The sequence below is a fragment of the Poromitra crassiceps genome (genome assembly GCF_964638095.1).
Source record: "Poromitra crassiceps genome assembly, chromosome: 4".
Taxonomy (NCBI): domain Eukaryota; kingdom Metazoa; phylum Chordata; class Actinopteri; order Beryciformes; family Melamphaidae; genus Poromitra; species Poromitra crassiceps.
The window spans coordinates 29377854-29390215 of record NC_139626.1 but is presented as its reverse complement, the minus strand read 5'-3'; the positions used below and the strand labels follow the sequence as shown (position 1 = coordinate 29390215).

General features: G+C 47.1%; 1 protein-coding gene and 1 pseudogene across 4 annotated transcripts; both read right to left on the bottom strand.

Annotated features, from left to right (window-relative positions):
* Positions 1-3180: 3180 nt before the first annotated feature.
* Positions 3181-11826, bottom strand: LOC310775315 (leucine-rich repeat-containing protein 3B pseudogene; annotated as a pseudogene). The gene is made up of 2 exons: positions 11752-11826; positions 3181-4223 (listed from the first exon to the last, which is right to left on the bottom strand). The product of its transcript is annotated as a leucine-rich repeat-containing protein 3B pseudogene (transcript).
* LOC310774389 (actin, cytoplasmic 1-like) lies at positions 7818-8960 on the bottom strand (the record flags this gene model as incomplete). 3 transcript variants are annotated; one of them, XM_083634453.1, is made up of 2 exons in its annotated part: positions 8337-8960; positions 7818-8144 (listed from the first exon to the last, which is right to left on the bottom strand). In XM_083634453.1, exons 1-2 carry the CDS (start codon positions 8943-8945, stop codon positions 7818-7820), a joined length of 936 nt encoding a protein of 311 aa, XP_083490579.1. In that variant the 5' UTR covers positions 8946-8960. The 3 variants fall into 3 exon arrangements, with proteins under 3 accessions (XP_083490579.1, XP_083490578.1, XP_083490577.1); XM_083634452.1 differs by having other exon boundaries at positions 7818-8693; positions 8823-8960; XM_083634451.1 differs by having other exon boundaries at positions 7818-8960.
* Positions 11827-12362: the final 536 nt, after the last annotated feature.

Genomic DNA, 12362 nt, shown 5'->3' with positions numbered 1-12362 from the left:
AGGGGGTAGCTGATCTCCAGGCAGCAGAGAGGGGGGCAGCTGATCCCCTGAGGCACTCTCTCTCTCAACTGGGTCGCACAAGTGGATGGAGGCATTCCATTCAGTGCAGAGTGTTTTATATGGCTGGCTGTCATAAATACTTGATTGCTTGTGCTCTTCTCTAGAGGCATTTGTGTGTTTGACACAGGGATCCCCTTGTTGACAAACCATGTTCCAGGTCTTAAACATCACATTTCATTATTCAACACAGTGGAAGGTTAATCTTACCTGGCTATGTGGAAATGACAAATACACATCTTAGAATCATATTATTTTAGCCAGAATATACAGTTTGTCATTAATTTAGTGAGACCATCCATTTATTTTCTTAGTTTATTTTTTGTTGTTGATTTACAGTAAATGATAGATGATTACATCAGCCAAGACACTGAGATGCATGTGTCCCTTTGGCAGGGTCAGGTGAAGAAGCAGATCCATACCCCTGACAGACCAGCAGGGGCATGGCCGCAGAAATGCTATTTGGGAAGCCCATGGGAATGAGCTCATCAGACAGTGTGGCTTCCGGCACCACCCTGGGCACTTAAGAGACATGACAGAGGCAACGGGTCTGTCTAGAGCAGTGGTTCTCAAATGGGGGTCCGGGGACCCCCAGGGGTCCGTGGCACTTTGCCAGGGGGTCCGTGAAAAGTTTTCAGGAAGATCCGTTTTTTTTTTTGCAAAAGCTTCATAGTTCAATGAAAATATTTTATGCTTTAAATCTAAAATGGTTCATGGATTACATTCTAATCTAACAAACCTATCCATTTAAAAGTCAAGTGGGCTATGTTTTGTGGAAACAATTAAGCTTAGCCCAAAATCACAAATCAGAATGAGGGGGGTCCCCTGTATATTTTCTATCTTCTAAGGGGTCCTTGGCTGAAAAACATTTGAGAACCTCTGGTCTAGAGAACCAGGTGACCAAGTATGACCGCGACCGTGAAGGACCCTTCTGGTTCCCTCTGATCATGGATGAAGAGGTGCTTTAGTGCTTTTCCTACCAGAATATGAAAAATGCTGTGCCTATTCTGCTTCTTTATCTCTCTCTCTCCATCTCTCTAGTTCATCACAGGTGACATGGCAAGAGCCAGAGCAATTTAGAGAGAGAGTGGCGTCAGCAGAGGACCAAAATGCATGACTCATTAGCCAATGAAGGAAGGGGTCTCGCGCTACTTTTGAATGTTAAAATAAAGCTGATAATGTACATTTTGATTCTAAAAAATAAAATAAAAATAAAAAACTTTCAAAGTACAACACAAACTGTCCATTTTGTTGCAACTCAACAGTGCTGCTTAATCCAAGACCTTACTTCCTGGAACTCCTGAGAGTAAAAAAACGGTCCATTGGAGTGAATGGAGATGTCACGACTCTTCTATCTACACGGCTCTGCCAAGAGCTAATCTGAGACTGTCGCTAATACTATGCTTATCACATGGACAGTTTCTGACAATGGGACGCATAGTGTATGCGAGACTAACTGTGCTGTGGCCAAAGATTAGAATGACCACATTCGCATATTATACGGAGGCGTAATTCCAGAGGTGCAGTTAAGTGTGTTTCTGGTTTCAGGCCGACAGCAAAATGTCATGCCGACTGACTGGCTGCTATCAGGTAGACTAACAGGGCTCCGTCACGTCATCCTTCACCCCCGGGTGACAATGACTCATGGTGTTTCCCTCTTCTCTCACAGCATTTGATAAATAGATTAGGACTCTCTGCGGAGCGACCCGGACAAACACTTCAGGCACCAGGAAACGGGCAAATTATAGGAAAGCGTTTGTGTTCTCATGGGGTTGTTTGTGTACAATATGAACATAAAACATCCAAGTGCGTGCGCTGCTTTATGGACCACTCAGGATTCCCACCGCCTGTTGGCAATCAGCTGTCTGCAGCAGAGCCAGGAGGGGTTTCCTACTCGTCAAGTAAGGGAGGTCTGCAGTTCTCATCGGTATGGAGCTCCAGTAACAAGTCCTTCATCATACAGTCAGCTGATACATGAGCACAGTCAACTGAATCCTTATTTTATCCTTATAATGTATAATTTATGTGTAATACTTGTTTTATAAAGGGGTTCATTCAAATTCCGACCCCATCCAAATACTGCATGTGTTATGCACTTTCATCTTTAGTCAGATGGTTGGCTTGCACGTTCTCATGATGCACAACTAGTCCCTCAAAACAGACACACTGGCTCCTGCTGCCGCCTACCCGTCTGTACTTGGTAGCTCCCGCCTACCCGTCTGTACTTGGTAGCTCCCGCCTACCCGTCTGTACTTGGTAGCTCCCGCCTACCCGTCTGTACTTGGTAGCTCCCGCCTACCCGTCTGTACTTGGTAGCTCCCGCCTACCCGTCTGTACTTGGTAGCTCCCGCCTACCCGTCTGTACTTGGTAGCTCCCGCCTACCCGTCTGTACTTGGTAGCTCCCGCCTACCCGTCTGTACTTGGCAGCTCTCAAAGTTGGTCGAAAAATAAAGCAGGATGTCCGCTCAAAATAAAGCGGGATATCCGCTCATTTCCCCCAATCACCTGCCTCGGTTATGTTTACGATATCCGTGATTGGTTGTGTACCATGGAACTTCCTTCTGGTCTGAATCGTGTTTTTTTTTCTTTTTGAAAATGACAACTTCCTCTTTCCCAATTTTAATGGGCAGAAGTACAGACTGTCTGCAGCATTCAAAGAGTGTAGAAGAGACAGACTTGAGAGCTTGACAGACTATCTTTGAACCAGCAGTAATTAACAAGAGAAACCCATAAAAGGCCATTTTAATGGAAAAGAACACCATTTTACTGGAAATATACTGGTGAATACCTTAATGATGATTTTAATGGGAAACAGTCGTACATGAAGGGTCTGGACTGAAGTAACACAGTTGATAATAGCAGCGTTGCCTTTTCCCGCTGTTGATATTGCTGTTTGACGTGGCCCACTGTGTTTGACGTGGCCCCCTGTGTTTGACGTGGCCCCCTGAACGGCCTGTGTGTTAGTGAGGTGCATCCAGGTGCATGCACCACTGGATAAAACCCATTTAAATCCCCAAAACATGCCACTGCTTTTCCTCCTCTAGTGCGCAGACTAGGCCGTCCACTCAGCCAACACAAACTCCTAATGGGCCACTGATGTATGAATTATTCATCTGGGCTCGGTTGCTTTGGCCTGGTTTTCTTGTGCAGGCACATGTCTTGTTGCCCACCTTGGCTCCCTGACAACAACCAGGCACAAACGTCTGACGATGACCCTATAGGTGCAGGCTATAGGAGTGTGTTTGCTGGAGCTTCATCCACTTCAGGACCCGTGTATAGTTCCATCAGCCCTATACCACAGTACTAATCGTGGAAGACTCCTCCGACTTGGGTACGCCGGGCAACGACTTGAGATACTCCAGGTGTCTGCGGGCGTCCTCCGTGTTTGCCCGGACATAGTGGACTAGGTAGGAGATGACCATGGTGAACCAGCCAGCCATTATGACCAGCAGTCCCACATCTGTCGTCTTCTTCATCACCACACACAGGTCTGTCTCTGGTGCCAGCAGGAATGCCTGTCCTTCCACGCCCGTTTCTTTAGGCTCCGCGGTCTGGCACACGATACCCGTCAGCGACGCGGGCTCCAGGTCCACACGGGGTAAGGCCATCTGCAAGTTGCAGTCACAGTGCCATTGATTGTTGGTCAGGTTGGCGCGAGCTCGTAGGCCCTCGAAGGCCTCGGCCTTAAAGTTGACTAGCTTATTGGAAGAGAGGTCTAGGAACTGCAGTGCGCTCAGGCCTCTGAAAGCCCCGGGTTCCAGCTGGCTCAACTCATTGTGCGACAGGTCCAGTTCGACCAGGAGGGGCAGGCCGGCGAAGGCGTTACTTGGGACTGTCGTGAAGAGGTTGTAGTCCAGGTAGATGCGTTGCGTGTCATTGGGGAGGTCCTGGGGGATCTCCGTGAGCTGCAGGTTGCTGCAGCGCACCGTCTTGCCTCCGCCTCCCTCGCTCTCAGAGCAGTAGCAGCTCTTGGAGCAGCTGGTGGCAGCATGGTGGAAGCAGAAGGTCATCAGCACCAGGCTGTGCAGCAGCAAACACATGACCACCGAGTGGCGCAGGAGCCAGTCTGCCAGCAGGGGCATGGTGGGGTACGGGCATGCTCCAGGAGGGACCACCTGGGCGAAAGGGGTGAAGCCCGCATCAACCTCCCCAGTAGCTGTCGAGCCTATGAAGTAAAAAAACAACAACAACAACAACAGGAAGTCAGCTGGGTGGTGGGTGGAACAAAGCCGGGAAAGCAATTAGTGCAAATTGCGTTGTCAAATAACAGTACTAACGCAAACCCTACCCCCATGCGAAACAGGGCTGATTGACAGGGCATGTCCTTGAGAAGCCACAGTGTGTTATTTAATACACAATTGGAGGGTAACTTGCCTAATTAGAGGAGCCAGAGAGAATGGTGCAGTCTCATTTCAGAAACAGCTGGATTTCTGTTGTATGTCTAGGAGGCAGAGAGCACGGTGCAGTCTCATTTCAGAAACAACTGGATTTCTGTTGTATGTCTAGGAAAGTCTAAGGATCCAAGAAGTCCCTTCATACCAGCAGAATAAACAAGCTAAGAAAGGGCTTTGTTGTCACTGTGACTCTTTTATAATTGACGGCCCCTGCAGTGCAGGGCTATTTCTGTCCACAGTCAACGGCATTATCATAACCCTGTAACAGCAAGACAACAACATGCTCCTCACAAAACATATCTGACTTTCAAACACAACTACATTATTCATAGTATGGTGGTGTCGCCTGTGCCACATTTGTTCAATATGTGGTGGCTGCCACTCTCAGACAACAGAGGAGGGAACCGCTACGAATGTAAAAGTGACCAATGTAACTTTTCTGTGTAACTTAGTGAACGACATAGTGACTGTGTGCGTGTCTTATAGTTAGCAACCCATGAAGTCAATACTAGTCCATGAAGTGGATCACCAAAAAAAGACTTGGGTCATTTGGTCAAAAGTGCAAGTAACACTGACTGAGGTAACAGCTGGCCTGTGTAACACTGACTGAGGTAACAGCTGGCCTGTGTAACACTGACTGAAGTAACAGCTGGCCTGTGTGACACTGACTGAGGTAACAGCTGGCCTGTGTAACACTGACTGAGGTAACAGCTGGCCTGTGTAACACTGACTGAGGTAACAGCTGGCCTGTGTGACACTGACTGAGGTAACAGCTGGCCTGTGTAACACTGACTGAAGTAACAGCTGGCCTGTGTGACACTGACTGAGGTAACAGCTGGCCTGTGTAACACTGACTGAGGTAACAGCTGGCCTGTGTGACACTGACTGAGGTAACAGCTGGCCTGTGTGACACTGACTGAGGTAACAGCTGGCCTGTGTGACACTGACTGAGGTAACAGCTGGCCTGTGTGACACTGACTGAGGTAACAGCTGGCCTGTGTAACACTGACTGAGGTAACAGCTGGCCTGTGTGTCCGCTAAATGACACTTTTTATTTTGTATGTAAGCCTTTAAAAATAGCAGGCCTTCGCACCCTGACATACTTCATTAATAGCTGATCAGGGCTACGTGCTATCCCGTTACTAATCCTCTTAGGAAAAACTCCTTAAGTCAGTGTAGCATCAATGTTGGCCAAATCCTTTTGTAGGGCTAAATGCTAACGCTGCTACCGCACCAGGGCCAGAACACACAGCGTGATGGCCTGTCTCTTCCTGAGACAAAAGGAACCATGGAGCCCGAGCGAACTTCTTCATTTCTTCAAAATGGCTGGAGACTGGGCAAGATCCACTTACCAAGATTAAAAAATGAAATCGATCTCCAAGTACCTCTTAGTATCACATGACGACGGGGGGTGGAGGAGACAGAGTGTAGTGGTGGTGATGATGGTGGTGGTGTGTGTGTGTGTGTGTGTGTGTGTGTGTGTGTGTGTGTGTGTGTGTGTGTGTGTGTGTGTTGTGTGTGTGTGTGAGGGGGGGGGGGGGGGGGACTGATTTGTCTACGGGACACAGCTAATAAGAGTCATTGTGCTCCGGGCTGCCAAACAACCCCCATAATGAGACGTTGGTGGAAACGGGAGGCCGATCCACAAGAGCAAAGCGCACAGCTCAAATGCCCAGACCGCTGTACTCCGCCACCCTCAGACATGAGATGTTTATCCATGCTTCTTCATCAGACAAAACAACGTCCAGAGTATTTTTAGGCGGCACTTATTGTCAACAGGGCGTTTGAGCGAGTAGAATAGCAGGAAAGATACAGCCAACCTAACACCCAGGGAAATAAAAACGCCGGCTAAATTGAAGGGGGTAATGTCGTGCTCCTGTAAAGGCAGTACTTTTCCCGTCACGCAGCCAGGCTGGCATTTTGCAGAGAGATAATTGGGGGGGGAGGAGCAGGAGTTTGGTGGAGAAGAAGGCGTATGTCGGCACGGAGGGAAATTGGACACACGAGCAGTGTTGTGAGAGAAAGAGGCATATCAGGAGGATCTGGGGAGAGAGGTAACATTACAGTGACAACTCAGACACTGTGCAAAGAACAGTCAGGGACACTAATGAGGTATCAAGGAAAAGGGTAAATGTGGGTGAGTCACAGGGTGAGGAGAGGAACGTATGAATGAGGGTGGAGGAGGGCGGCCTGGTCGCCAGAATAAAATGTCGGGATTTTACATTTCGACAATCTACGGATGTGTAGAAAAATGAACATTTCTGAACGAGAATATGCATATCATGTTTCTAGATAGGTGAATATGAACGTTATATGCGTCATAGAGTCTGCTATTGAAACAGTGTTGTGGGCGCGGTGGCTGGAGGGCGTCAACACATGCCTTTCATACTGGAGGGCGGTGTTCGATTCCCGGTCATGGTCACAACGTTTCCAAAGTCTAGATTTCTACCGTGAGTCACATTTAACGTTTTTGTTATTCACACATAACCCAAACATAACCCTAACCCCTAACCCAGTGATATTCAACTTGCGGCCCGCGACAGGGTGCAGAGTGGCCCCCGACCATTTTCTAATAATTTCACGTTAGTTTTCATTGTGAATTTGAATGTAATTCACAATAAAAACTAACGTGAAATAAAGTTTGACTGAGCTCCAGCTAAATTGTCAAATACCGCCATCTGCTCGCTACCCAGGCACTTATGTATGTACTTATCTTAACCTAACTAACTATCCGGTGTGCACAACATTGTCAGACTAAACTCCGGCTGACACCACAAAAACCTACAATCCGCTACAGAAAAATTTATATTGTTTGTTTATTAACTGGCCCCTGGCCTCCTATCATTTCACAAAAGTGTTGAGCAAGTTGAGTATCCCTGCCCTAACCCCTAAGCCTAACCCCTAACCCTAACTGCTAACCCCAAACCCCTAACCCTAACCGCTAACCCCTAACTGCTAACCCCTAACCACTAACCCCTAACTCAGTGATACTCAACTTGTCGATTAATCATTAACATCCCTAAAGCAGACCAATACTGGAAGGTATAAAAGATCTCTGGGTACGGGAGGTCCGCAAATGCGGGACCCTGTACCTCCGTCCTGATGGTAACAGTTCATATTCGGTGTTGAGAGGTTGTGATGTGTCACTTATGTACTTAACTAACCTAACTGAAAGCGCCTCCTCTTTGAAATTTATTTTAAAGGCTATTGGCAACAAAAAAGATTGAAACTGAGAATTTCGTAAACAAAACAAAATGTACAACAACGGTTCAAATGTGGTCTTTAATAGAAAATCGGATTTCACACATTCTGTAGTTGACACATTCTTTAGGGCAATCTCAAACATTGTGGAAATCATCGTCTGTTTAGAAGCATTTGCGATGGACGATGGAGGGGCCGGACTCATCGTACTCCTGCTTGCTGATCCACATCTCCTGGAAGGTGGCCAGAGAGGCCAGGATGGAGCCTCCGATCCAGACAGAGTATTTACGCTCAGGTGGGGCAATCACCTTGATCTTCATGGTGGATGGGGCCAGGGACGTGATCTCCTTCTGCATCCTGTCGGCGAGGCGGGGGTACATGGTGGTACCTCCAGACAGCACGGTGTTGGCATACAGGTCTTTACGGATGTCCACGTCACACTTCATGATGCTGTTGTAGGTACTCTCGTGGATCCCGCATGACTCCATGCCGAGGAGGGGGGGCTGGAAGAGGGCCTCCGGGCAACGGAACCTCTCATTGCCGATGGTGATGACCTGTCCGTCGGGCAGCTCGTAGCTCTTCTCCAGGGAGGAGGAGGAGACGGCGATATCCATCTCCTGCTCAAAGTCCAGGGCGACGTAGCACAGCTTCTCCTTGATGTCACGGACGATTTCCCTCTCGGCCGTGGTGGTGAAGGAGTAGCCACGCTCTGTCAGGATCTTCATGAGGTAGTCTGTGAGGTCGCGGCCGGCCAAGTCCAGACGCAGGATGGCGTGGGGCAGGGCGTAGCCCTCGTAGATGGGCACTGTGTGGGTCACACCATCACCCGAGTCCATGACGATACCGGTGGTACGACCAGAGGCGTAGAGGGACAGCACAGCCTGGATGGCAACGTACATGGCGGGGGTGTTGAAGGTCTCGAACATGATCTGGGTCATCTTCTCTCTGTTGGCTTTGGGGTTCAGGGGGGCCTCTGCCAGCAGGACAGGGTGCTCCTCAGGGGCCACTCTCAGCTCGTTGTAGAAGGTGTGATGCCAGATCTTCTCCATGTCATCCCAGTTGGTCACAATACCGTGTTCGATGGGGTACTTGAGGGTCAGGATACCTCTCTTGCTCTGGGCCTCATCACCTACGTAGCTGTCCTTGTGGCCCATTCCCACCATCACTCCCTGATGCCTGGGGCGACCGACGATGGAGGGGAAGACGGCACGAGGGGCGTCCTGTCCGGCGAAACCGGCTTTGCACATGCCAGATCCGTTGTCAACAACCAGTGCAGTGATTTCATCTTCCATGGCTGAACTTTGTGTGGGGGGCATCCACTTTAATGGTGACGAGTTTCAGGCAAATTATATCTCACACAAGCTGCGTGTTATGGCACTTCGAGTTAATCCCAGTCCTACTTATAGCCGCTGCAGGGAAGGATTTATGACATCACTGATGATGTCACAATGTCTATGACATCATAGTGATGTCATAAATCCTATGCATAGTGACATCATCAGTGATTTATGACATCACCAACGATGTCAGAAATAGCTCTGTGGGTACCTAAGTAGACAAGGATTTATGAAAGGTTATTAACGGCCGGACCAAGGGAGATTGGGGACTAAGAAAATGTAGGGAATGTAGGGAAACAATGGATGGATAAATCCAGAAGGAGGCAGTAATGCAACATAAAGGAAGCCAACTGCCATAAAACACCACAGAAGAAGAAGAAGGAAGAATTGGAGCTCATACCAGGAAGTATTTATTACATCACTGTGATGACATCACAATTGCTTGAGTGACATCACTAATGACATCACAATTGCTCGAGTGACATCACTGATGACATCACTTTCGAGTGACATCACTGATGACATCACAGCTCGAGTGACATCACTGATGAGATCACAGTTGCTCAAGTGACATCACTGATGACATCACAATTGTGACACCGCCACCACAGATACCGCCGCTATAGACACCACTTAGCCAGTTTTAACTAGGAAGATTTAATGTTGGAAAGGCAGCGGCCTTTTCAAATTAACCACTGTTTTGTTTCAAATGTACATTGAGATTCTGCATATCCCTGGTTTGCAGACATGTCAAAATGCCAACATTTTATTCTGGCGATTGGGTTGAGGAGGGAGAGAGGTGTGTCTCTGATGATGATGATGATGATGATGATGTTGAGGAGGGAGAGAGGTGTGTCTCTGATGCACAGATGAGGAAGGATGCAAATTGCAAACTAATGTGGGACAACCCATGCAATTCCCCTTCACATTTAGGGAAACTCTGTCATTTCTGTATGTTTAATAATTCCACACAAGATATACTTCTCAATGACAAACAAAGATGAATTCTGTTGGCAGCCTGCCCTCACAACAAAGACAGCCATTTCTATCCAGTAAATCACTTGGCCTCTAAATCAGGTGAGGTCCCCTCTGTCAGCGTTCATAAAGCCATTGCCCACTTCTGTGATAAATAAACCCCCCGGCTTTTAATTCACACCATAAATACTGTGCTCACGCACCTAAAGGTCCCTTTCTCACTTCATAAATTCTCTGCTTGTCAGTGTAGTGTTAAGTCTCTGGCTCCAATTGCATGAAGAGCAATCATTTAGACTTCCACCCAAACACCATCTGTAGCAATGACATGCATGATGGGTATGAGGCTTCATGGATTATTTTTTACTCAATCAATTTGACTCAAACTCAGTTTTCAGTGGTTTAGACCAGTGATTCTCACCCCTTTTCATCTCTCAGTGGTTTAGTCCAGTGATTCTCACCCCTTTTCATCTCACCGACCCCTAATTTAGTCCACGTTATAGGACCCCCCATTTGATTAGGTTTTGTCTCGGGCCCACATCTGAGCATATTCTTGATTCGATATGATTGTGTCCATGGCGATTGTATTGTAGAGAGATAATAACAGTGGAAAAAACTAGATGATCAAAACAGCCATTCTCCTAATTAGTCAATTAAATAATGCTGAAGTTTCATCAATCAATCAATGTCATCAATTTGCTGGAGACCCCCTGTGACCCCCTCAACGACCCCTGGTAGTCCCTGGACTCCATGTTGAGAACCACTGGCTCAGTATACTATTTTGTAGTTGTCAATGGGGGTGAAGATGACAGGGGCGGGGGGGGGCGTGCAGAAAAAGACAAAAAGGCAGAAAATAAAGCATCTTTAACAATATTATTTCGTTTGAAATCCAGGCTTTTAATGCAACTGTAACCCTATTTCAGTGCTCTTAGCTCTGTCCACAACCCACCCCTTTCTAACTGTCAATGCCAATCTTAATTACTACAGATGCTGTCTTTGTTCCTAAGAGCCCAACAGTGTAGTTGGCAGATTTCCATTAGGCCCTGAAGACCCCACACTGCATCAATCCTGTCCAGTTCACTACTGGCTGTGGATGAAAACAGTAAGGAAGTACAGACTCTTATTATTATTATGGCACTCGGATCTTTAGAGTTGTGGCATTTACGTTGCTACTATATAGGCCCAAATAAATTGTTTGAACTCATAGCTACAGTCATTTTTAATAATCAGTTTAATTTAGTTCATATTAATTTATAGCCTAAGATAGCCCAGATCAACTTTTAAAGGTAAACTTCAAGATTGTCTGATTCAATTATAACTTTATTTTTGATGATCAATAAGGATAGGCTACCATACACAAAATCGATAAGTCAAATAAATTAGTCTATCAGGTCCATCTTATTTTTACTACTGAATAGCTTGACATTTGTAGACATTTTATCCATAGCCAACAAGCTGTTAGTGGGGAAATAAACCCAAAGGACAGGCAGAGACGATGCCGCGTGGGGGAACTGATACCCTTGTTAAGTTAGTCTTTCATCTGTTAGTCATGCTATACGATCACATCATCCACTGCTCGTTTTCAGCAGGCTGGAAACGCAATCACATTTTAAACACCATCCAAAATTAGAGTAGCCTATAGCCATTTACTCTGCGTGAATGTTGAATTCCTACAATATCACAAAGGAAACATACGTTTTGATCAGCAGCACCCAACACACACACACACACACACACACACACACACACACACACACACACACACACACACACACACACACACACTTACATCTTTGCCGCTTTCGCTCTCCTTCTCATGGTGTGTGTGTCTCTGCAGTCCTCGTAAAAAGCGTCAAACGGATCCGGGCGCTCCCCAAAACGCGGTGTCGGTGTGCTCAATATTTTGGTTCGCTTCCATGAGGTCCTCCTCTTCTTGTTGTTGTAGCTTGTTCAACTTGTGCAGAGAGAGAGAGACAGACCGTGAGAGCCGCACGCAGCTACGACGCGCCACTGGAAATGCACCTTTAAACACAGCTGCTCCCTACTCGCTCAATGCAGCCTTTTAGTTTCCACGCAACCAGAAAACGAGGCAACCTTGCTGGAGCTGCAGCCAGGACACGACGCGAGCGTAAAGCGTTTACTGATGATGACTTTTTTTTAATCTCTGACTCTCATCCAGCGTATATGACACACACACACACACACACAAAATCACATATAAACGCAAACTTTAAAATGAGCAATGGCACACACAGGGCGCGCAATGCATTTACGCACAGACGCCAAGCCTTAATGCATAGAAATATCCCGGACGTTGCTGGAAACGGAAGTTTGGCAGCTGTGGCGGGACGCTTAATGTGAAATATCTTAATGGAATGAATAACTGCGTTTTATTTGCTG